This window comes from Arvicanthis niloticus, chromosome 16 (assembly GCF_011762505.2).
Source record: "Arvicanthis niloticus isolate mArvNil1 chromosome 16, mArvNil1.pat.X, whole genome shotgun sequence".
Taxonomy (NCBI): Eukaryota; Metazoa; Chordata; class Mammalia; order Rodentia; family Muridae; genus Arvicanthis; species Arvicanthis niloticus.
This window is the reverse complement of record NC_047673.1, coordinates 70,457,746-70,483,246: the sequence shown is the minus strand read 5'-3', so window position 1 is coordinate 70,483,246 and position 25,501 is coordinate 70,457,746. Positions and strand designations below refer to the sequence as shown.

Sequence of the window (25,501 nt, the reverse complement as noted above, 5' to 3'; positions counted from 1 at the left end):
TCCTACCAATCCTGCATTAGTGTGGTCTGACGTCTGCAGTCACCTGTCCCACTTAAGAGGCCACCAGGCCAGGAGCCATTATACAGTAGGTTATCTCCCAGGTCACAGCAAAGGCACACAGGGCAGCTCCGGAAAATACCTTACAACCTGGTCATCTGCAGGACAAAAGCCAACACTTCCCTTCTTGTCAAGTCTAGACAATTTAAAGTCCATTATGATTCACAGGGAAAACTAGCCAGTCAGAAAGACTTTGGTATTTTTTTCAACTAGATAAACAGAAATCATCTAAGGCATTTCTTATCCTATCTAAATGAAGAAAGAAAATTAAATGCTCCAGGAGACTGTATTAACAGAAACATCAACGAGTCAGGTAAACATTTTAATTGATTAAATATATTACTTTCAAGATCTTTCTGAAATCGCACTTGTTCGGTACTAATCAACAGCCAAAGGCAATAAAAAAGTTTAGAACCAAAAATGTTCAGATATGAACATGTGACAGAAACGCTATGTAAAATGACAGCACTGCTCCCAAGAACAAGACGTTTAGAAGATAATTTATCTTAACATGTGCAAGGACAAAATTGTAATCAAAGGCTGAAAGAAATATATATTAGTGCTTGCTTTTTAAAAGTTTATTTTACATTTTAAATACAGTATATTTCCTCATTAAAAAACATCCTAACTCTGTGGTTTCTATATATACAGAAGAGCTGTGGCCAGCCTAATGAATATTCTGGATGTAACAGCACAGACATTTGACTACTTCTGGATGAAAACTCAAAAACACAAATTAAGCACTGGTTAGGAGAAAATAATCCAGTTTCTTAACAAACAAAAGAGAACCTATAGAACCAGGTATTAAAAACAGAAAGAAAGGCAGCATATGAAAACCTCAAGTAGCCTGAACATAGTGACCTGTGCACACTGCAGCTGGCCAGTGGGAGCCCTGCAAGGGACCTGTGATGTCAAAATTAAACCTAAGACTTAAGTGACAATATAGCACTAGGTATACACCGTCTCTGTCATTTTCTACCTATACTACCCTCTCTTTAGAGACTTAACCTCTGAGACAAACTTGAAATAATGAATGTGGGTTTGTTTTCATAAGAGAACTAAAGACGTTCCTTTTACCACTAGCAAGACATAATACAGATTAAAGCTCTAACATTAAGCACGTGCATTTCCAATTTTCTCTAGATTGTAATTCCACACTGGGATGGTGGGACAGTTTGTGCCCTAATAACAAACAGAAAGAAATTTGGACTGTCTCTGGCAGTGATTTCCTATTAGTGCAATGGTACTCCTCAAATGCTGAATTATACTAAAGTGATTTTGCATATTTTAGTTCAGTAGATGCCAGTTTGAGTTTATAAACTCCTGGCTATATGTTTTTTACAGAAAATAGTTTCAATTTGAGATGTTCCACAAAACTATATCAAAACAAAATCACCTAGTTTTGTTTTGTTAGCAGTAGTGTGAATGGCAGATGGAAGAGAAGGCCTGAGAATCCGAGGACCTGGTGGGAAGGACAGAGGTCGTCTATGAATCTCTACACATCAAGTGCTTACTGGGTTTGAATATTCTAAGTTTAACATTCTCTCAGAAAATAATTCTCTGTAACTTAAACAGCTATACCCCAAGCAAAAACAGCCTTGTTACTCAGGTAAGATCAAGTTGAGGCCATTTCCTTTTCTACTATAATCTGTGAAGTCGAGCTTTTACGTCTCAAACTCTTCCACGTAGTCAAAACCACTGAAGTCGGCGAGTACAGAAGCATTCCCAGTTACAGCTGTAACTGTGGCTCTGCAGAACACACGGAACAGCCAGCAATGCACCCCCCAGCCAGGTGAGGGAAACGCTGGGACGTTTATTTTGGAGACTGAATACTAACACGTAGCTCACGTACCTTCACTATCCACTAGCAGCTCTGCCGGTCAGCACCCATGGGCTAGATGAGTCTCCCAACTGCTTCAACCTCAGAGCATTAATGCTAAAGAGTCTCAAGGAATCCTGGTTCTCAACAAGAGTTCACTAACCATCAGAACAAACTCGAGAAGGTAAACACTGACTCCTATGTGCCACAAAAGTCAAAGGAAATTAAATGTCATCTCTGTTCAACCCTAGACTCCTGACTCTGTAACACCAGCTTTATCTAGTGTAATAGACTCTGTAGTAGACTGACTTGGACCTCCACAGAGAGTAGGAGTTATCAAACTTGAGGAGATAGACTCCCCTCCCTGGATACTGGTGGCTGCCTGCATACACTTCCTCATGACAGTCCCGCCGGTACACAGGTACGATCTCATCCAGCAGAGGCTTGTTGGCATTCTTTTTGGCTTTCTCTTCACAAGTGACATTTTCTGTGGACAGTGAGAAAGAACAGAAAACAAAAGCCAAACGTTAGATCCAGGAATATCACCTCACTCACCAAGCAATGAAACTCCATGCTTTGAGGTGTTGTTCTCTCACGCTCTCTCTCTTATTTATGCATCTGAGTACACTGTCACTATCTTCAGACACACAAGAAGAGGGCACCAGACCCCATTACAGATGGTTGTGAGCCACTATGTAGTTGCTGGGAATTAAACTCAGGACTCTGGAAGAGCAGTAGGTGCTCTTAACCACTGACCTATCTCTCCAGCTCTAGGAATTCTCTTAAACCAGTCTCAACTGCATGTAGGCGTCTGTCATTCATGTGAATGTCTGACCACCACTATGAACAGCTGCCGCACCTGAGAATGCAGTGACACAGGGTGGAGGTAGCAACCAGACTTGTTTTTCCCATTCTCTATCCAGTTCCTAACTCCTTCCTTATATATCACAATCTTAGTCATGGAACACTGAGGAAAACTCTGTGTTGATCTTCTACAAAGGCCACCTTCATTTTAGGAATGGTAGAAGGTAGCCTAGGCAGACTATAGCTTCTGTATATTATAAACATAAAAACCACAGAGGCAGCCACAAACTGTCAATTCCCCCAGTCCTGTTTAGCAGAGATAAAACACACAGATAAAAAAATTTGCTCTGATCAAGACTCTCATTGTTACTAATTTCCTGGGCTGTAAAAATATCAAGTTAGAAAAGAAACACTAATAGTCTGTAAGAATAATTATTTCAAATTGTCTCAGTTTAACACATGACATATAAACAACCTCAAGGAAAGAAAGACTTTTAGGTTCCTAACATAGCAAAGGGAACCCTGGCAACATCTTTTAGCTGTATTTAATACCCACGAATTTAAAAGTGTGAGAAGCTCTCAAGAGAAATTTAAGGAAATAAAACAAATTATATCATGTGGTATCTTGGAATATATCTTAGAAAATTAGGTAAAAACTTATAAAATCTGAATAATTACAGACAAATTTACCAACACCAGTATTAATAATGTCCATTAAGATAAGTACAGGGCTGGAGAGATGGCTCAGCAGTTAAGAGCACTGACTGCTCGTCCAAGTCCAGAGTTCCTGAGTTCAACTCCCAATAACCACATGGTGGCTCACAACCATCTGTAATGGGATCTGATGCCTTCTTCTGGTGTGTTGGAAGACAGCAACAATGTACTCATATACATAAAATAAATTAAATAAATAAAATTTTGAAAAAAGATAAGTATAGCGTACAATTTAAGAAGTTAAAAATGGGGAAAACTAGCCAAGTAGTGGTGGTGCATACCTGTACTGGGCAGCAGAGGCAGGCAGAGCTCTATGAGTTTGAGGCTAGCCTGGACTACAGAGTGAGTTCCAGGACAGCCAAGGCTATACAGAGATACCACTGGGGGTGGGGGTGGGGTAGTAATTCTAAACATTTGAAAGTTTAAAAAAAAAAAACAGAAAGAAAGAAAGAGAGAGAAAGAGAGAGAGAGAAAGAAAGAGAAAGAAAGAAAGAAAGAAAGAAAGAAAGAAAGAAAGAAAGAAAGAGAGAAAGAGAGAAAGAGAAAAAAGTAGAGGAGACCCAGATATGGTGGCTCATACCTATAATTCCAGCACAAAGCTGCATTACCACCTTAGACTCTTGTTCTGTGGACTACACAGTACATACGTGGACACATCAATGGCGCACAAGCATCATCTAAGGCACAGGCACAAATGTGCCCAGTGAGCTAAGTCTCCACACAGGTTCATTCCTAGTGGAACAGTTCTCAGAATTAGTAAGATCTCACCATTCCTGCTCAAAAGGAGATTTTAATGGATCAGTGTTTAGAAATGATTAGAAATGTATGTGAGTAGACAACCCCACCTTCCCTCTGAGACACGTAAGGCAGAGCTAAGGTCAAAGACCTCAGCTATGTTTTACCAGTTCTCTTTTTAATAAAACCTTAAGATTGCCGTATATCTCATTTTTTACTTTTATATTTGTGCCTATTCTTCATTATGTGTATCCTATAAAAGCAGGTGTGTGAGGAGGTCAGAGGGAAGTGTCAGAACTCCTACCTGAAGGTGCAGGCGGTTTTGAGCCTGCATCAGTGCTGGGAACTGAACCTGGATACCTTGCAAGAGCAGTAAGTGCCTGAGCCATCACTCCAGCCCCCTTTACCAGCTACTGCCTCAATGTCAATAATCCCCAAACTTATCAGCTAGGGCTTCAGAACAGAAAGTAGAAGTAATTTTCTTTTAAAAATCTCTAATGGCCAGGACAAGCAAACATCAACCCAACCTCAAAGCAGAGCTATTTCTTTCCTTCCTTCTTACCTTCTTAAAAGATTCATTTTAGTCTATGTGCGTGGACTTTTGACCTGTATGTATGCATATATGTATGTACAGAGAGTGCAAGCCTGGTGCCTACAGAGTTCCTCTGAACTACAGTTATGGGCAGTTATAAACAACTATGTGGGTGCTGGGCATCAAGCCTGGACCCTCTTCAGGAGGGAATGCTGTTAACTACTGAGCCATCTCTCTAGCCCTTTGTCCTTAGTTTTTGAGATATAGTTTGTCTGTCTTAGTAGCCCAGGCTAACTGGAAACTCACTATATAGCCCAAGCTGGCATCAAATAATGATCTTCCAACATCAGCCTCCTTAGTGCTGAGATTACAGATGAGGATTATAGATAATCACATCTAGCCAGAGCCAAGAACTACCTGTCTCTTCCTTTCTTGTCTGCAGTGCTGGGGATCTTGTGCACAGAGAGCACAAACCCTACCACTGAGAATACTCCTCAGTAGGACTCTCATAAAAGCATTCACAGAAGCTCTTTCAGAGAAACACACACTTTCCTTTCTATATATCTGCAAGCAGTCTGATTCTATGAGAAAGGCTAGCACAGGCTAAGCTGCTGGCCCATGTTGCTGGGATGTAGGTAGTACATGCAGCTAAACTATTCAGATTCTACCTTTCCTTGCGTCCTACTCTAACTTTTGGTTTTTATAAGTATTATGGGAAATGTTTCACTTTGCTGCTAGTACTTAGGAATCAACATTATTAAAAACAAAATGCCAAAGCCTTGGGTTTGGCTTAGCCATTAAGAAAACTTGTCCTTGGAGTAGACCAAAGAAAGGTTGGTTGGCAGCACCCACATAGCTCTCACAATTTTTTATAACTCCAGTTCCAGAAGACCTGACACCCTTTTACCTCTACAGGCCTCAGGCATGCATGTGGTACAAAAACATACATAAGACCAAACATTCACTCAACTAAAAGTCAACTAAAAGTCACTCAACTAAAAGTCAATCTTTAAAAATCTTAAAAACAAGCCAGGCACGGTGGTACACGGTACACATAACAAACAACACACCAACCTTGTGGTGGTGCACACCTTTAAACCCAGCACAGGGAGGCAGGTAAGTGGATTTGAGTTTGAGGGCAGCCTGGTCCACATAGTGAGTTTTAAGATGGCTAGGAAAAAGAAGCCATGAAAGACAAGGCGGGACATGTTTTAATATTTTTTGATATTTAATTAAGGATTTTAATCTTCTGGGATGACAGTCTGCAAGATATACTGAAACACCTAGGACACTCTGGTAGTTCATATAAAAATGGTACATTAACAAAGCTTGTCTTTGGAGCTGAAAAATTAGATGAAATTTCAATTGTTAAACTACATATTCGGTGAATTTCAGGCAGGCTTATGGTCTAGCAGCTCTACATGCTTCCATGTGAGCCCAGTGCTGTCAGAGCATGGCAATGTGACTAAACAGAGAATACTTTTAAATCAAAATGGACTCGTCCATTCCAAGAACAACTCTTAAACCTATTTTAGTACCATCATCATGAAATACTATAGTACTCTTCTAAGCCACTGGACAGCTCAGTTAGCCCTGAAGAGTGGAACCAGGGTGCTCAGGCAGTCTCACAGGAGGCACTACAGACTTGTGTCAGTCTCAACCTGGCTGACTCAGTTTGTAGAAATATCCCAAGTTCTAGTTTTTCCAGCTATCAAAATTGAGGAGGGCAGCTTCTCAAAGATCAATACATCCTTTAACTTATTTCTTAGACCAAGGTCTTCCAAAACTCCTGCTTGTTTACTGAGAGGAATGAAAAGTCACACTCTTGTAAAATGGTGATTTCCAAAGAGAAGAGTGGCTGAAATCTGGTGTTTTCTTTTTTACACACAATTTTTGTTGTTATTGGTTTTTCCCCCCAAAAATTTTTTTTAAGATTTATTTATTTTTATATGAGTACACTGTAGCTGCCTTCAGACACACCAGAAGAGGGAGGGCATCAGATCCCATTACAGATGGTTGTGATCCACCATGTGGTTGCTGAGAATTGATTGAACTCAGGACTTCTTGAAGAGTAATCAGTGCTTTTAACCACTACGCCATCTCTCCAGCCTGGCTGTTTGGTTTTTTGAGACAGGGTTTTCTTATGTATCAGCCATGGATATCCTGAAATTCACTAAGTAGATCAGATGGGTTCCCCAACTCACAGAGATCCACCTGCCTCTGCCTCCTGGGTGAAGGCCTGCCTGTGCCACCCTGACCCACCACACACAACTTTTTACCTAGCATTTTGGAGGCAGAGGCAGGAAAATTGAGAGTTCAAGGCCACCCTTGACCATATAGTAAATTAAAGGTCAGCTTTGGCTCCATGGAACCCTGTCTTACCCAGCTGTGGTAGTGGCTCAAATCTATTATCTTAGCACTTGGGACTGAAACAGGAAGATCCTGTCTTTGTTTTCTTTGTTTGTTTGCATTGGTGTTTTTATTGTTTTTTGATTTTTTTCAAAACAAGGTTTCTCTGTGTCGCCCTGGCTGTCCTTGAACTAACAGGAATTTATAAAACAAAAATGTTGTTATCAGAAATATAAATTCCTTGGATGACAAGAATTCTTATTTGCTCTTTCAAACCTTTACAAACTGGGGCATAATGGCACACACTGGTAGTCCCAGATACTAGGGAGGGCAAGGAAGAGGACTGCTTGAGTCCACCAGTTCAAAACCAGTCTGGACAACAAAGCGACGTCCTGTCTCAAAAACAAAATATACAAACAACAAACCTCAAAGAGTCTTCACATACTTAGCTTTCCAATACAGAAGACTGTAAGTAAAACAACATTCAGAACCAAATAGACTTTCCTGGCATTTTAGAGAAATTCATGTTCAGAAACTTTGTGATAGATGGGCCTTTCTCAGAGCCTTTTCACCCAACATCCCACTCCTGAACAGAGCACCTCCTGTCTGTAAGTATTAGCAGGACTGAATGTGAACCAAGGCTTACCTTCTTCCTCTTCCTCGTCGTCACTGGACTCACTAACATGCACACTGACAGCAGCATTTGGGGAGTCTGTCCATTCAAAATAAACCCCAAACCCAATGTCATAACTGTCTGTAGCAAATTCCCAGAAGAGGTATGATCCTTCCTCATGAGTGGGGACTCGGACGGTGACTACTTCTCCTCGCCGGACTGTAATCACCGAATCTGCATCCTGCCGAATCTTCTCTTTAAAGTCTTTGATCTGTGGTCTTGTCCACATGGATGGAGCTGCAATCACTGGAAGAGAGTCTAAAGGCAACAGGGTTTACAAAAGCTGAGGCCAAAGGTTTCTTACCCTGCAGAGAACACCTGACACCAAGGGCAACATGGTTAGCTTAGACCAAGGACGGAAGGGAACAGAAAAGCTTCTCAGGTTATTATAATATCCAAGAAGGTCACAGGTACTCAAGAGGTCATCATATCCCTTCAACAAAACAGAGTCCACAGTCTTACAAGTGAGTTTTCCTAACACTCTGCTTTCACTTCATTCTACCTGTTGAAAATTCTTAAACTCTGGGTATCTTAAAGTTTTAAGGGCTTCTCTGAAAAGAGCTAAGAGAAACAGAAAATCCTGGCCAATGTTAGAATAGAACCACTGGAGGACCTCACACGGTGGAAAGGACGAACTTTTTTTTTTTTTTTGGCTTTTCGAGACAAGGTTTCTCTGTGTAGCCAAGGCTGTCCTGGAACTCACTCTGTAGACCATGCTGGCCTCAAACTCAGAAATCCGCCTGCCTCTGCCTCTCAGGTGCTGGGATTAAAGGCGTGCGCCACCACTGCCCGGCAAGGACAAACATCTTGTTACTGAGTAATATTCATGTGTACGGCAGAACTCAGCAGGTTTTCCAGTTAAGTTAATCAGATTCGCTAACAAGATCTCCTCTCATTTGCAAACCCTTGTAGAGCTGGGGACGTAGCTCACTTCAGAGTGTTTGCCTGGCATGCACAAATCTCTGGGTTCAGTCACTAGTACTACACAAAGTAGAAACTAGATTCAAAGTCATCTTCAGCTACACGTGACTTGAAGGCCATCCCGAGTTGTCACAAAACAAAACAAATCAACAGTTGTGGTGGTGCATGCACCCCTTTAGTTCCAGCACTCACTTTGGTGGCAGACAGTTCTCTGAGTTGAAGGCCAGCCAGGGCTACACAGAGAGATACTGCCTCAAAAACAAAACAAACCAAACCAAACAAAAACAAAAAACCAGGTAGTGAGAGGAGGGGGAGAAGAGGAGAACAAAATAAAAAGCCACTGAGATGCCTCAGCAGGTAAAGGCACTTGCCAGCAAGCTTGATTTTATTATAGCTTGAGGTAACTCATCAGAAACCACACGGTAGAGAGAGAACCAGATTTTGCCAGTTGTCTTCTGCCCTCTGTGTGCACACATACATTCACAGAGTAAATCGGTAACTGTGAAAAACTATTGCTATAAACTCTTGGTAAGACTAAATAAAGAAGGCCAGGAGTTTCAGGGATCCTCCTTAGCTAAGCTTCAACCCAGCTCAGCACTCCGAGGCTGAAGCGGGAAAAAGAAAGCGAAACCACTTGAACCTCCCATCCTTACTCCCAACTGCTGAAAATTAAAATTAGGAAAACTAAACTTCAAAGAAACAAACGGTCTCAGATCACAAAAACAAAAGCCGTATGAAATTGGTGAACTTGACAGACGTCTAAATAACAAATCTCTACTGGGATAACAGGCATGTGCCACCACATCCAGTTTCATGTGGTACCTCAAACTGAACCCAGGGCTTTGTGACACTAAGCAACCGCTCTCACTGAACAGAATTAGATCCCTAAGCCTTGATCTTCTTTGTCTGTGTCATCAGAAGCATCAGATTCCAATTCAAAAAGCAAAGGAGTGCTGGGCTCACACACATGTAAGTGTTCCCCAAAGCTACTCAGCTTATCTTCCTGATTTGTCCAGAATTTCTTGAGGTCTGAGAGTGACATCTGGATAGGTAAATACACGTGCTAAACCATACCTTTTGGCCCATTTTCCAAGGCTTCTTCTGCAGCTTCTGGCTCGAGGACTTTTTCGGAATTTTCAGTGTGGGTTTTGGCCTGTCCATTAACTGACAGTGTATCACTTGCCCCAGCTGTGTTCACCTTTGAGGATGCAGGCAACGACGATCCAGTCACCACCACTTCTTGCTGCTTCTGTAATGCTGCCTACAGACAGAGAAAAGGTTAGGATGCTCTTATCAGAAAGGCTAACATCTGCCTAGGAGTGAAGTCTGACACCATGCATTTGCTCTATACTAAAGCAGTCTAAGAAATTACTAATTAACTTTTGCCAGTTTTATCATATCTGTAATAAATATTAATATAATACCAACGGACAGCTAAACATGATTAAACATTCAATCTCAGATAAAACTAAGGGCAAAAGTTAAATACAGTAATATGCCACTGTCCTCCATGAGTGTTGAGATTAAGGGCATGTGCCACCATGGCCAGCAGTGATATATATTCTTAAAATTGAACAGAAGAAAATATTTTTTGTTTTTTAATAAAATTCAACCATGGGCAGGAATGATGGTGTGTGCCACTAATTTTATTTTAGCACTCACGATGCAGTGAGGCAGATCTCAGTGTGAGGTTACCTGGTTACAGAGTGCTAGGCCAATCAGGGATACACAGAGACACTCTGTCTTTCAAGCTACAAAACTGGATATGCCAGTTATGTGCCAGCACAACACTCAAGAGGCTGAAGTGGAAAAACAAAACAAACCAACAACAACACTTTTTTTTTTCGAGACAGGGTTTCTCTGTGTAGCCCTGGCTGTCCTGGAAGTCACTCTGTAGACCAGGCTGGCCTTGAACTCAGAAATCCTCCTGCCTCTGCCTCTGCCTCTGCCTCCCAAGTGCTGGGATTAAAGGCATGCGCCACCACCGCCCAGCCAACAACAACACTTGAACCTACTCCCCATCCTCACCTTCAACTACAGAAATTGAAAATTACACTTCAAAGAAACAAATGGTCATAGCAGATTCACAGAACCAGAAGCTGTGACTGGTGAGTTTGATAGATGTATAAAGTAGCAAACAAGACCTATTCTAATACAGACAGAAATAAATATTCATAAAAAGACTGTAATCACAATTTTTTTTAAAAAACTATTTTAGGTTTTATGGAGCCTAAGTCTCGGGAGGGGCTTGTCATACCCCTGGCTCCAACAAAATTGTTTTTAATAGTGTGTGTATGTGTATTTATCCATTTACCCATTTATTGATTGATTGACTGACTGACTGAGACAAGGCTTCAGTAGCCCAGGCTGGCCTTACAACTACATCTGCTTCTCAAGTGCTAAGATTAAAGGCATGTGCCACCACATCCAGCCTACATTTTTTTTTTTTTTTTTTTTTTTTGGGGTTTTTTGAGACAGGGTTTCTCTGTGTAGCTCTGGCTGTCCTGGAACTCACTCTGTAGACCAGGCTGTCCTCAAACTCAGAAATCCACCTACCTCTGCCTCCCAAGTGCTAGGATTACAGCCTACAATTTAATAAAACTATCAATCAAGTTGTAAAAAAAAATATTGGTCTAGCTAGGTAGTGGTGGTGCATGCCTTTAGTTTAAGCACTCGGGAGGCAGAGGCAGGAGGATCTCTATAAATTCTAGGCCAGACTGGTCTCCACAGTGAGTTCCACAACAGCCAGGACCACACAAAGAAACCCTGTCTTGAAAAACCAAGAAACAAATGAACAAAAAAACATTGCTCTAAGAGGTAATGAAATTAGAGGTCAAAGTATGTTCTCACTTAAAATTTTACACTGGTCTGGGTGCAGTGCTGAACCTATAATCCCAGCACTTAGGAGACTGAGGCAGCAGTGTCATAAGCCTGAAGCAGGGAAAGACAAAGTACAAAGAAAAGAAATTTGCTAGGTCCATTAGTGCAGGCCAGTTAACTCCAGATACTTGGAAGGCTGAGGCAGGAAGACTGCAAGTTCAAGAACAGGTTGAGATACAAAACGCCAGGATGGGCAACTTAGTGAGACTCTTATCTCAAAATATAAAAAGAGGACTGGGAATATAGCTCTCAGTGATAGAGTAGTTGGCTAGCACCCAGCTTTTTAAACAGGGTTACAAATCCCATATGGAGGGGCTGGAGAGATGGCTCAGTGGTTAAGAGCACTGACTGCTCTTCCAGAGGTCCTGAGTTCAATTCCCAGTAACCACATGGTGGCTCACAGCCATCTGTAATGGGATCTGATGCTCTCTTCTGGTGTGTCTGAAGACAGCAACAGTGTGCTCATATACATAAAATAAATAAATCTTTTTTTAAAAAAAGCAGAAAACAAAAAAAAATCCACATGGAGGTCATAGAAGTGTGTGTGTGTGTGTGTGTGTGTGTGTGTGTGTGTGTGTGTGTGTGAGTGATGAAATCTGGCAACAGTACAGGATTTCTGAATGCACAAGGACTACAAATCCATTCTTTATGTCATCTTTATAACATCAATTGATGTGATACAGCCCATTGTGGGCTGTACCACTCCCTAGGCAGGGATCTTGAGCTGTATGAGCAGGGAAACCCAGTTGAAAGCAACATCTGTCTCTGCTCTTAACTGTGGTGGTGATGTAATCATCTATTTCAAGCTCCTGCCACTGTGACCCAAAGACAGTCTCACTATGTAACCTTGGCTGACCTTGAACTATCTGTATAGACTGGCCTGAAACTCACAAAGAGACCCACCTGTCTCTGCTTCTCCAGTGCTGAGTTTAAACACCTCTGTCTGCTTACTACATAATAAAAATTACTCTAAGGCTTAGATTCTAAATCACTTCCAAAGAAAAAGCACCAGCTATTCAAAAAAATGCAATCAACCAAATCAGTACATTCAAAACATTACATGATGGTGGAGGAAGAGAAAGCATTCTTGAAGTTAATCTTGAAACTCTCCAGTAAAATCAATAAAGTCCCTTCTCTGGATCCCATTGACCAGGACATTTATTTATTAGATACAGAAGGGTGCAATTATTTATACAACTCTTTTTAAAAATATACTTTGGGGGAGGTTTTAGAAAACGTAAGAAGATCTGGTCTGACAGTGCTTGTTTATACTCCCAGTCCCTGAGAGGGAGGGTTTGAGTCTCTGGGCTACACAAGAACCTTAGGACTACTGGTAATAGTGGCATACACCTTTAATCCCAGCACCTGGGAAGCAGAGGCAAGTGGATCTCTGTGAATTTGAGGCCAGCCTGGTCTACAGGTGAGTTCCAGGACAACCACGGCTACACAGAGAAACCTAATCTTGAAAAACCAACCAAACCAAACCAAATTAAAACAAACAAAAACCAAACAACCCCTGCCCATTCTATCCCCCAAAAACCAAAAAGAGAAAGGTACAGGAACAATATAAACAATATACTCGACACACTAGGCAGCTATGCCACCAAAGAGACAGGGACAGCAGTTTTGTTCAGTATTTACACAAAATACTTCAGAGTATTGAATTCTATTTCTTCCTTCTCCTTATGTAAAATTCATTAGTAACTGTAAAAAAAAGAACCTGAGTGGTAACTGTGAGGCTCAATTCTCAGGTAGCCTACTGGACCTATCTAGTTCCAATTAGAATTTGATCATACTAATTCTAACTGTGACTTCTGTCCCATTTTTTAATTTATCCTACCAGAACAACTTTCCCCTCATAAAGTGACAGCAGCCTATGAAGAGGACAGTATGTAACAGCAATCTTATTATCTCAACACCTATCAACTAAGCAGGAAAAGGGGAAGGAGGTGATAAAGTATAAGAAGGCTATACAAGAGGAGAAGCAGCTATCAGAAAGGATGCTTATGAAACTGTAAGTTTAGCGCCTTCTGATCCTCGTGTGGCTTATACAGAACTTATAGAGCCTCTTAACATCTCATTGATTTCTAAGACTAGGAGAAGAGGTCATTTTATTTTAAAAGTTTCTACTTTCCTAAAAATATTTATTACTGCATAATGAATGTGTGTATGTTGACTTTGTCAAAAAGTGTCACAGCCCAATTATAGTGAGCACTTATAAATCAATTAATTTACCTATTTCCATCCACCCCACCCCTCTCCCCTTTTACTTAGAAATGGGATCCTTCTAAGCTGCCCAGACTAACCTGAACTCTCAGCTACTTGGGTAGTTGGTGTTACAGGTTTACACCACCAGGCCTAGCTACCATCCTTCTCTTCCTTTTATCATCCTGTGTGGTTAGAAACCTTGATCCTGTGTCTTATTCTCACAGAACAGAGAAAAAGCAGGAAATCAGAACAGCAGTAACGTGTCAGAAAGCACCAGACTTTTTCCCCGTCTTTCACTTAAACCACTTTCTCCTGTATTTTTGGTTGTGCGCCTAGCCTTTAACACCTGAGCCATCTTTCAACTCAAACTACCTAAATGTTGAAGCAAATGTTTAGGAACAGGATGCTGGAGAAGGAATATATGCTGTCATGAGTTATAATGGATCTGGATCTCCCCCAGCTTTGAAGAACCAGCCTGTGGCCTTATGGGAGGGGACTGTATCTCTTTAAAGCTGTTTGATCCCGATAGTGCATGTTTGCCTGAAAAACGTTCTTACACTATGGCTGGCTACTCGGGCACCCTTAACAGTTCACACCAGACTCAGTGTTATGACACTGACCTACACAACCCCCACATGCCCTATGTAAAATACAGCTTCTGAGGTTCAAGACCCTGCATTTTCTTTTGTAACTGCCAACACAATGAATGCTAAGCAGACTGCCTAAAAGGTCAACCAAAGAGCTCCTTTATACCTTAGGCTGGTAATGCAAAGTTCATTCATGACCGGCAGGACAGAACCTGGGTTCCATGGAAACAATGCCTTCTCTACGCTCTGTCATACCTGTTGCTGTGCAAGCTGGACTTGATATAACTGTTGCATGTACTGCTGATAGTGCTGCTCCTGCAGCTGGCGGATGAGAATCTGCTGCTGCTCGTAGTTCCCTGGATACTGCTGGGCTGCATACTGCTGGAACTGCACGGCAGTCTGCGAGTTTAAAGCTGCCATTATCTGCTGCCTAGAAACATTAATAAATACATGCCAGTCTGACAACAGGAGACTGTTCCAAACAAAATAAAATGTCCTTGTTTATTTTTATAGCTTATAACTTAAAAATGACTAGGCCAATAATGTATACCCTGAATACTGAAGGGGAAAAACTGACCTCTAATTTTTTCCTTATGTTTTTCAATAAAAGTCAGAATGGAGAGTACTAAGCACATCATACCATCACCATCACCATTATTAACACTCACTGTGCTCTTCTGATGTCATGCAATGTCTAAAAAATTTACAAGTACCAACGCACTTAGCCTGTGACAACACTGCAAGGTCGTTTAGTAACTGCCCAAAATTCTATTGCAGCTAGATTCAAGAGCCAGAGCTCAAATATAGATAGTCCAGCAGCAGCAACACTAACTCACCACGATGCTGAGAGACATGGGGTGCCATTGGGCATGGATGTGCTTGACTTTGGCTATGGTTTCTCTACCTAAACACCCCAGAACAGCACAAAGCAGAAGAGTTAATCGGTGCTACAGGCTCTGTTAAGAAGGAATAAAACCACTGAAACCTAACGGGCTACAGCATTTCATTTAAAGGTGGCTTTATTAAGAATCATTGAAGATAAGAACAGCAGGGCACGATGCTTGCTTTACTAATCTCTCTCTCTCTCCCTCCACGCACAGGGTCATATTATATAGAGCCAGGCTAACCCTGACTCAGCCTCTGAAGTGCTGGGATCATAGCTGTACACCACGGTGCCTTGTTTGGAGATACCAATTCTATCGAATTAGTTCAATTATTTTTATTTCTTCCAGAGAAAATTACATATTTCAAAATTGCTATAGCCTACTTACAAAGACTTCAAATCTATTTAATAAGCAGACTAATTAAGTAAAAACAGATTCCTAAGTAAAGCATGACACTGGGCCCAGTAAAGGTGTTAACTCCAAATTCAAAAGAGAATGGCATTTAAAACCTCCTTCAAAGTACAGTGAGGCCATGGGATACTTTAAGGTTAACTACCAGTGAAGGTTTTTCTGAGAAACTAGCTGTAAGCAAAGAGGAGACTCGATATACCTTCCGTTCTCCAGCTTAACTTTTCTGCCACGCCCTCTCTGGAACCCTGTGTTTTCCTACTGGTATCTCCAGCTGCTCTTTGAAAGGCCAGACGTTCTGAGAAAGTGGCTTTCCATCTTTTCTGAAGAAGGAAGTTTCAGCTCCCATGTCCCACCCTAGGTCCGGGAATGGCCATCTGATATACACTGGGTTAGCTAGGCTCTAGGTCCTCAGAGTTTCTAACCGGGTCTCTCAGATACACAGAAAATGGATCACAAATTTCCCAAGTGAGACAGTCTTGTGAAAGACAGAGCAGACAGCAGTAAGAACAAAGAGGAAGATCAAGAAGGTAAGAGATCATGAGAACTTAAGACACTGGACTCAAGACAGCAACCGAGCAACCTCAACTGCTGCTTCAGGCCTCTAGGTTTTACAAGCCAACTCCAAATTTCAACACATTGTCCTCTGATAACAAACAAAAGTCCCTGGTAAACATGAAAGGAGCCAATACCCATCTTCCTCCCAGGCAGTCACAGAACATCTAAGACATGCAGGTAAAATCCCAGGAAACAGGGTAGTCGCCTGGCTCTCATTTTTAAATAAGATCTAAGCAGCAAACTCACTTTTGCTGTTCCAGCCGCAGCCTCTCTTCTTCTATCCGCTGCCTCTCTTCTTCCTCCCGTCTGAGCCTGTCCTCCTCCTCTCGCTTCCGTTTCTCTTCTTCCTTTTGCAGTCGCTCTCGTTCTTCCTCTTCACGCTGCCTTCGCTCCTCCTCTGCCTTTCTACACGGTACAGAGCAAAGAGAATGAACTCTGCATAGAGAGTCTATCTTAAAATCATTTATATTTCACTTCCCAGTGAAAACAAGACAAAAATCGTTGCAGAGAATAGCAAGCAATCTCTCAAAATATGAAACACATAAACTTCTACATGGTAAAACAAAATATGGAGTCAATCTCACAACATACATCTCTACATACATAGACTACCTCAAGAATAATTACTTAAGTGGGGGCTTTCACAGTCTTTAATGACAAAACAAAAGTAAGCAAGAATCAAAAAAAGGCAACTTTCAAAGACATGATATCTGATTCAACAGTGTACTACAGTATATAAATCAATTTTCTATGTTATTCTATTTTGATTCAACAGTGTACTACAGTATATAAATCAATTTTCTATGTTATTCTATTTTCATTAAGTACCAAGTCTTAGCCTGGCATGATGCTTCTCAGAACCAGGAAGGTAGAGGCAGGCTGATACACAGTGCCCCTGTCTTTAAAAGAGGGCAGTACACCTTTAATCCCAGCACTGGGGGTGGGGGTAGAGGCAAGCAGATCTCTGAGTTCGAGACCAATATGATCTACAGCAAGTTCCAGGACAGCCAGGGGTACACAGAGAAACTTTTGCCTTAAAAAAACAAAACAAAAACAAAAAACTGTGTGAGGGAGGGAGGCAAGTGGGGGAAGGACAGGGACGACCACACAGCAGCAATCAGGATGTAAAGTGGGTAAGTAAATAAATTAATGGGGTGGGGGAGGGAACCAAACGAACAAAAAATAGTAAGAAAAAATAGGGCTGGGAAGGCTGGAGGAGACCTCTGCAGTTAAGAAATACACTGATCTTCTAAGAGACCAGAATTCGGTCTCCAGAACCCTCAGCTCTAGCTCCAGAGGATCTGATATCCGTTTCTGTCTTCTGAGGACACCTGTACTCATGTGTCTAAACCCCCATCCAGATACACATACGTACATATAATCAAACCTAAGAATAAATCTATTTTTATAAAAGACTCAAATTGAGGGGTGGAGAGATGGCTCAGTGGTTAAGAGCACAGGCTGCTCTTCCAGAACCCAAGTTTGATTCCCAGCACCCATATGGTGGCTCACAACCATCTGAAACTCCAGTCCTAGGTGAACCAACCCTGTCTGGCTTCTGAGGACAATGTACACACATGATATAGACATACATGCACAAAAAAACACCCATACAGAGAAAGTAAATACAATTCAAAGTATTTTCAACAGGATACAAAACATTACTTTGGTTACTTATCAATGAAATGTTATTTATGTCACTGAGTTGTTTGTTTTAGACTGTGCAGCTCTGGCTAGCCTGAAACTTGCTATGAAGAACAGGCTGGTCTTGAATTTTGAGCAATCTTCTGGCTCTGCCTTCCAAATACCAGGATTAAAGGGCATGTGCCACCCAGTGAAGCACTTCTATAATTCTCTCATGCTTGGGCTATTTGTCTAATTTTTAATTTAGTTTTTATCATATGTATATGGGTATTTAGCCTCTATGGATGTCTGTGAACTGCTTGCATTCCTGGAGGCTAGAAGACTGTTGCATCCTCTGGAACTGGAATTACAGATGCCTGTGAGCCTCCACATGGGTGCTGGGGGAATCTCAGACACACAAGCAGTGAGCTCAGCAGTATCTACTCCAAATTTTGGAGTAGATAACTAATTAATTAATTAATTAATAAGCCATCTAGGATCCAACACCTGAGAACAGGAGGGAAGGAGAGAGTGGATTTATGGCTGAGCCTGTTAAAGGCTTATTACAGCAGGGCAAAAGTAGCCAGATGTGGTAGTACACATGTATAATTCCAGCATTTATTCAGGAGGACAACCTGGGCTACAGTAGAAAGACTCTGTCCTGAGGGTGGGGGTGGGGGTGGGGTGAGGAATACTGCTGTAGATAGGATGCAGGTTCACTTACAGGTGTAACCAGAGGAAGCAGCCCCTCCTCCCTCCACCCACTCACATGAAGAGTTTTGAAAAACTGCAATAAGAAGTGAAGAACAGTAGCAAAGTCTCTGACCCAGAGCACATATTCCAGAAAGCAAAGAATCAGTGCACAGTGCCCGCACTGTGTGCCACCACGCCCTGTGACATCACCTTCTTTTTTCTTCTTCTTCCTTCTCTATTCTGTGGGACGCAACATATGCCGAGAGGAGAGGACAACACCTATTTAGAAGTTTCACAAACTCTACCATGGCATCCTCTTTGGACATGTTTCCTAGAGCTGCCCATTCTCTCCTGCAGAGAATAAAAACAACAGTTACCTTTTCCCCTTAGCAGAAGGAGAATCTTATTTAATTAAATCTACACATGAAAAACTCAATTACAATTAAAATGAACTGTTTTTACTAGAAGCAAAAAGTTCAAAACTTCAAGTTTCAACAAATCTACATTGATATATTAATAAGATGCCATAAACAATCCAAAATATAAGTGCATTTTGTTTATTCATACTTGTTTTTTTTTTGGGTTTTTTCGAGACAGGGTTTCTCTGTGTAGCCCTGGCTGTCCTGGAACTCACTCTGTAGACCAGGCTGGACTCGAACTCAGAAATCCGCCTGCCTCTGCCTCCCAAGTGCTGGGATTAAAGTCATGTGCCACCACCACCCAGCTTATTCAAACTTGTTAAAAAGCAATCTGTATTTTATTTTCTTTACATTTTTAGCCTGAACAAAAATATTCCATTTTCTGGCAAAATTCTGTATGTCTCAATAAGGAAATCAACAGTATGCATTTTATTTTTATTTAGTTTTATGTCTATGAGTGTTTTGCCTGCATGTTTATCTGTGTGCTTGGAGGTCAGCATCTGAGACTGGAATTACAGATGGTTGGGGTTTTTGAGAATCAAACTCAGGTCCCCTGGAATAGCAGCTGGTGCTCTTAACAGCGGAGCCATCTCTCCAGGCCCAGTAGCACATGTTTTAAATGGCAGCTTTCAATATTATTTAGAAAGAGTCAGATGAAATTGTACTTGTCTTATGCTAGATAAATAAACTTCTTCCACACTAGGATTTAGAATCTATGAGTAAAATCAATGTTTCAGGTGTTATTCTAAGCTAAGAAGTTAACTACCTACACCTTAAGCAATATATATTACACTTCCTTCTAACATCATTAAGTACCTAAATAAGACAACACTGTTACCTCCGATCATTCCCCAACACATCGAAGAACCCGACCTCAGGGCCAGTGTCTGGGTTGTATGGACCCAGAAGGACCTGCTTATGCAGAGCCACGAACTTCAGTTTCTCCTCATACGTTGGATGAAAGGCTTTGCCATCTTTTACTAAAAGAAATGAAATGTAAAGAAAACAACTGGTGTTAGTAAGATACCGTTTCCAGCATTAGAAATGCACTGAAGCTTTGCTACAGAGTATGCCAATAACTTACAAACAGTAGGTTAAGATTGTTGTTTTATTTACTAATTTTAATGGGGCTTAATAAAAAAAATACAAATCCTTTATAGAAGATTTCTCCTTTAGAATCAGCTGGTGTTTACATCACCATGTCAGAGGCTAACAGTGTATTATTATTATTACTACTATGTGATTCTCTGTTTTCCTCATCACTGACCCTGACAGGCTTCCACTAGGGCTATTAAGAAAGAAGGCAAAATCAAAGGTGATGACATCATAATCCCAGTTGTGGCAGAAGGATCACCATGAATTTGAGAACAGTGTAAGCTATACAGTGAGTTCAAGGCCAGCCTAGACTACAGAGTGAGACTGTGTCTCTGAAAAATAAATAAAAGAGAAAAGAAAAGCAAAATTAAGCCAGTCTGACAAAAAATAACTATTACCTATATTCAAAAACAGTATAAAACTGGATCCTGGTAAAATGGTAATCTTTGAATAATCCCTCCATTATAACAGTCATAATTGTTATTTGATTCAAGTAAAAATGGACTACCAAAATTCAAAAAATCCAGCTGGCAAGAAGGCTCAGCAGCTAATCGGACACCTGAGGTTGATCCCTAATCCATGCAGTGGAAGGAAAGGACTGACTTAAGCTGTTCTCTGATCATGACATTGCCCCCACCAATAAATACAAAAATATTAAAAAATTAAGTATAAATCCTGTACAAGTTCCATCCATACATATAGTGTATTCATAAAGAACATTATTAACAAACAAACAAATAAACAAACAAACAAAAAGTCAGGCAGTGCTGGCACATGCCTTTAGTCCCGGCACTCAGGAGGCAGAGGCAGGCAGATCTCTATTAGTTTTGAGTTTGAGGACTGCCAAGGCTACATAGAGAAACTGTCTCAAAAAAAAAAAAGAAAAGAAAAGAAAGAAAGAGCATGAATTGAACTATATGAATGGGGGAAAAGGCCAATAAACATTTAAATGAGTATTAAACTTCACTATCAAAGACTGCAGTTAAAATCACCCATACCATCACAACTTGGTAAGAAGGGGATGGAGAATTGGCTCAGCGGTTGAGAGCATTGGCTGTTTTTTCTGAGGAAGTAGGTTCCATTCTCAGAACCCACATGGTGGCTCATAACCATCTGTAACTTCATTTCCAGGGGAGCCAATGCCTTCTTCTGACCTCTGCAGGCAGCAGGCAACAAGTGGTACACATACATTCATGCAGTCATGCAAATAAAATAAATCTAAATCAAACAAAACCAACTCGTATCATCCCACTAGTTCTTAATGTTTTCATGCCAAAAATATTCAAGTAATAAATTACCTAGATAGTGCTTTTGAATTCTTTCCCTTAGTATATTACCAGAAAGTAGGGTACTATCTACTTTCACCTTTTGCAGTGGAAGAACTGTCTGAAACCAGAGAGAGATCCAGCCTTGCCTCTTAAAAAGGAGTAACTGAATGGCCTAGGCCAGGTCCCTCAACTAAGAGATATAGATAACACAGAACTCTCAAGGAAGGATTAAGTAAAATAGTATGTATGCAGGTTCACCTAGCATCTGGTAAATATCTGCTCTGTATCCACTGACAACCATTAGTTTGAAATCATAAATTAATGCAACCAATCTACCAGACAAACATAACAGCAATTGAGTATTTGAAAAGGAAAAATCTAAACCCTGAATAAACTCAACAATAAAAAAGTTAACTCCATCCCAGAAGTATAAAGCTATAAAGTATAAAAGGCTAAGAAAGCCTAGCTTAATCTTGCTAAAATAGAATTAAGAGCAATTTCTTTCCTCTTTTGAAAAACCTTCACTGGTTCTTCACCTAACAAAAAGGCTAAACTATATACAACTTCATCAAACACTTCCAGGATCGGCATTCAACTTTCTCCTTGTTTCATCAAACTACCTCCAGTTTGACATTTCCCAGACAAACATGCCCGGTCCCATCCCCTCTCCACTGTCCTTTCTGGAGTGATACTATTTCCTCAATCCACATTTGCTCTGCAGGTGTCAACTGGCCCTTTAAGTCTTTTGCCTCCATGTTCCTTAAAAGCAAGAGGACTGTGCCATTCACACAGCAGTATCCTGATATCAAGCCTTATCCACAATAAGGGTCTAAAGCCCCTGACGTTTAGATAGCAAAACACAGTCTTATCACAAGGGACACCTCATCTGTTATCCCCTGGGATAAACTCAGGGCCTAGTTATGTATGCTATGTCATGCACGATGGGGAAGCATTTCACTTTCATTTTAGCAAAAATTCAGAGATGTTGATAGTTAATTCACCTTGGATTATCATCACCACTATTGCAAGTGTGTAACACAAACACTGTTTTGGCGGTGGGCGGGTGAGCGTCGCATGTGTCTGCTCCGGAGCGGCCTTAAGCTTTAGGTCCACCTCCCAAGTGTCACAATTTCAGGCCTGCAGCACCATGGCTGGCTTATATGGTGCTGTTGATAGAACCCACATCCTAAAGCCAGACAGGCAAGCACCCTGCCAACGGAGCTACATCCTAGGCTTCTCCAGCTACTTTCAATAGAAAATAATCTTGCTTTCAAGATTCACATTGAGTCCACAGAAGATAAAATGTAATTTGAAATGAAGGGTGGAGTTGGGGAAGATGGCTCAGCATTTATCTGCTGTACAAGTATGAGGACCTAAGTCCAGATCTCCTAAAAACCATCAAGAAACACAAAATAGTGGGGTTTTTAGTGAAAGTAAACTCAGCTTTCTTACATAAAGAAAAGCTAGGACAAGAAAATCTCCAGAAGCTCATGGCACGTGGCTAGACTAGTGTACAAAGCAGCAAAGGAGAGCTGTCTCAAGGAGAACAACACCCAAAGTTGTCCTGTGACGTCTACATAGAAAATGCACATATACACATCCGGAAAAAAACAGAAACAAACAAAAAACCTCAAAGGCAGCCTTGCTGGATTCACCCCAGTTTCTGTTAATTCTGCTGTTATATCCTTTCCCTCTTCAAATTAGTGCTTGATTTACTACCAGCCCTTCACTGTTGGTGCAAACAATAATCCACACAGAAAGCTGTTGTAAGTTCCTGGATATAGTTTTGAGCAATTAGGAATTGAGATGCACTTCCTTCTATAAGGTGACTAATAACTTAGCCCCCTTAAAATAGGTTCTCCAAAGACTCTTGCCACTGAAAAGGCAATTTAAAATAGTATGTATAGACAACTCAATCTTAAGTGTGAATCTAGTGTTAGCTAACCTAGCTTCCCTATGTAGAACTTGATTCTAGCAGCTTCTAGGAATTTATATAGCAACAATAATTTAGAATGAGGTTCCTGACCCAAAACAATGCTAACTTTGCTGACCATTATGCAATTTTTTAAAGTTAATTAATTTGTTTAAGTTTTTTGTTATTCTTTTTCGACAGGCTCTAACTATGTAGCTTTGGCTGTCCCAGAATTGTGCTGGCCAGGCTGGCCTCAAATCCACAGAGCTCTACCTACCACTGTCTCCCTAGCTCTGGGATTAAGGGTGTGATACCATGCTTAATGTTTTATTCTCTTAACACAGATATTGCTATTTTCAAATAAGATGGGCTCAGATGAAATATCCCTCCCTTTGTTACCCATGCAGCAAAATCAAAGATTAGAAGTTGGTTCTTTCTGGTTTTGGAGCCATATCTCATTGGTAAAGAATGAACAATGCAGCACTTGGGAGGCAGAGGCAGGCGGATTTCTGAGTTTGAGGCCAGCCTGGTCTACAGAGTGAGTTCCAGGACAGCCAGGGCTACACAGAGAAACCCTGTCTCAAAAAAAAAAAAAAAAACAAACAAAAAAAAAGAATGAACAATGCTCTTCCCAAGGAGCCTAGTTCAATTTTCAACACCTAAGTCAGACAGTTCAGAACTTCCTGTGACTCTAGCCCCAGGAGCTCTAACCCTTCTGGTCTCCTGGGGCATCCACATTGACACTGACACACTCACTCACACACAAAATTAAAAATTCTTTAAAAAAAAAAAGTTAAAAGTTGGTTCTTCCCAGTTTCTTGCAGTTTATGTTACTGAAAAGCAAGTTCCCAAAATTAACTTCTAAGGGCAAGCACTGCTATGTGAACTGTACAGAAACCAATGGATTTGCATTTATTTACAACAAACTCTAAATTCAAACCAGTGACTCACAACTCCGAGAGTCCGCTACCACAGTAAGGGCTGAACTCCCTGTGCCACGGCAATGAACAGCTCAAGGGTAAACTTAAAAATACTATGAATGTCGACTATTTACTGTTCTGGAAATTTTCGTAGAATTTCACTAGTTTGCACAATGAAAGTTAATTTCAGAATAAAACTACCTTAGGGTCACTACAGTGAACAAATCGATTTTAGCAGCTAAACTATGTAATGTGAAAGCACTATCTCTGGCAAACTTCTCATAAATATGCTGTTCTGGGATGCATGTGGAGCCTAGCAACCACTTTTAAAGTTTCATTTGACCTTCTCTCTCTTTGCTTTTTCACTCAAGAGCCTAAATTAAATATCTTTTAAGAATCAGACTAATTAGTCAAGTTCTTTCCCACTGACCAAATCTTGTGACTGTTACCTCCACTATTAACTAGAGAAGAAAAAAGGAAGAAAAGTGCCACACTTTTAAGAGAGCGAGAGAGATCGAGAACTCCCCACGTTAGTCTTCATTATTCACTTACAAGGTAAAATTCCCCAGCCACTTAGAAGTTACTAGAACACAGTGGCCATTATTTACTTACTCAGGGAAAAGGGAATAAATGAACTTAGTATTTTACTTTATCCTTTGCCACATCCCTACCGCTCATCATACCCTATAAATGCTCACGCTTTCCAAGGCTAGAAAAGATATGTGTGGGACCCAATACTATTTTCTTCCACTAAGGTAGTTGATAGTTTTTCTTTTAACCGCTTTGATGTCATTGGGAGCCATGGAAAACGTGGAGGAAAACCGATAAATAACAACAAAAATGAAAACTCCATCCCAGAACTGGAGCCCTGGGAAGGGCGCGCTCTTCTGCCACTCCAGCTTACAGAAACCAGAAAACTTAAACCAGATGTAACGCCCAGCAAGCTCAGGCGACACAGGATGCTAAACCAGGCTTCTAGGTCTCTCAGGGGTGTGACCAGGGGCCAGACCGGTAGTGACAAACTCCGGGTGCCACCAAGGACGGAACGGCGCGCTCCGGTCACCCCGGCCTAGCTCGGGTGGGTGGGGCAGGCATTGCCGGCCCGCAGCCCCTCAGAGGAGAGTGATCCGCTCACTTTTGTAGAAGCGCAGCGCCAGGCCGTAGAGCTCCTCCAGGCCAAAGCCCCAGAGCTGCTCCATCCGCCGCGCCTCCTCGGCCGCGCCCTCAGCCGCCGCCTCCCCGGGCTCCCGCTGCTGTCCCGCGGCGCCCGAGCCTAGTCCATTCCCGGAGGTGGAGGACGGCGGTGTCTGCAGCGGGGCACCCTCCGCGCCGGGCCGCTCCTCCGAGTCCGGGCTCAGCGTGAGGCCGTCGAGCGACACCTCGAGTTGCTCTACGCTTAGCTGCGCCGCCATCTCCGCTCGCAGCGCCTCCTCGGCGGGGAC

The 25,501-nt window shown here is 41.5% G+C and overlaps 1 protein-coding gene across 1 annotated transcript; it reads right to left on the bottom strand.

The window, feature by feature from the left end:
• Positions 1-366: 366 nt before the first annotated feature.
• On the bottom strand, positions 367-25,501 carry Acbd3 (acyl-CoA binding domain containing 3). The gene is made up of 8 exons (XM_034520234.2): positions 25,195-25,501; positions 19,703-19,844; positions 18,656-18,796; positions 16,376-16,534; positions 14,535-14,709; positions 9,679-9,865; positions 7,657-7,941; positions 367-2,363 (listed from the first exon to the last, which is right to left on the bottom strand). The coding sequence occupies exons 1-8, from the start codon at positions 25,469-25,471 to the stop codon at positions 2,152-2,154; spliced, it is 1,578 nt and encodes a 525-aa protein (XP_034376125.1). The 5' UTR covers positions 25,472-25,501; the 3' UTR covers positions 367-2,151.

Coding starts and splice junctions, on each gene's coding strand:
- Acbd3 (XM_034520234.2), bottom strand. CDS start 25,471: ATGGCGGCGCAGCTAAGCGTAGAGCAACTCGAGGTGTCGCTCGACGGC. Junction 16,535..18,655: donor GAAGAAGAAGAAAAAAGAAG/GTGATGTCACAG, acceptor TGTACCGTGTAG/AAAGGCAGAGGAGGAGCGAA. Junction 14,710..16,375: donor CTGCGGCTGGAACAGCAAAA/GTGAGTTTGCTG, acceptor TAATGTTTCTAG/GCAGCAGATAATGGCAGCTT.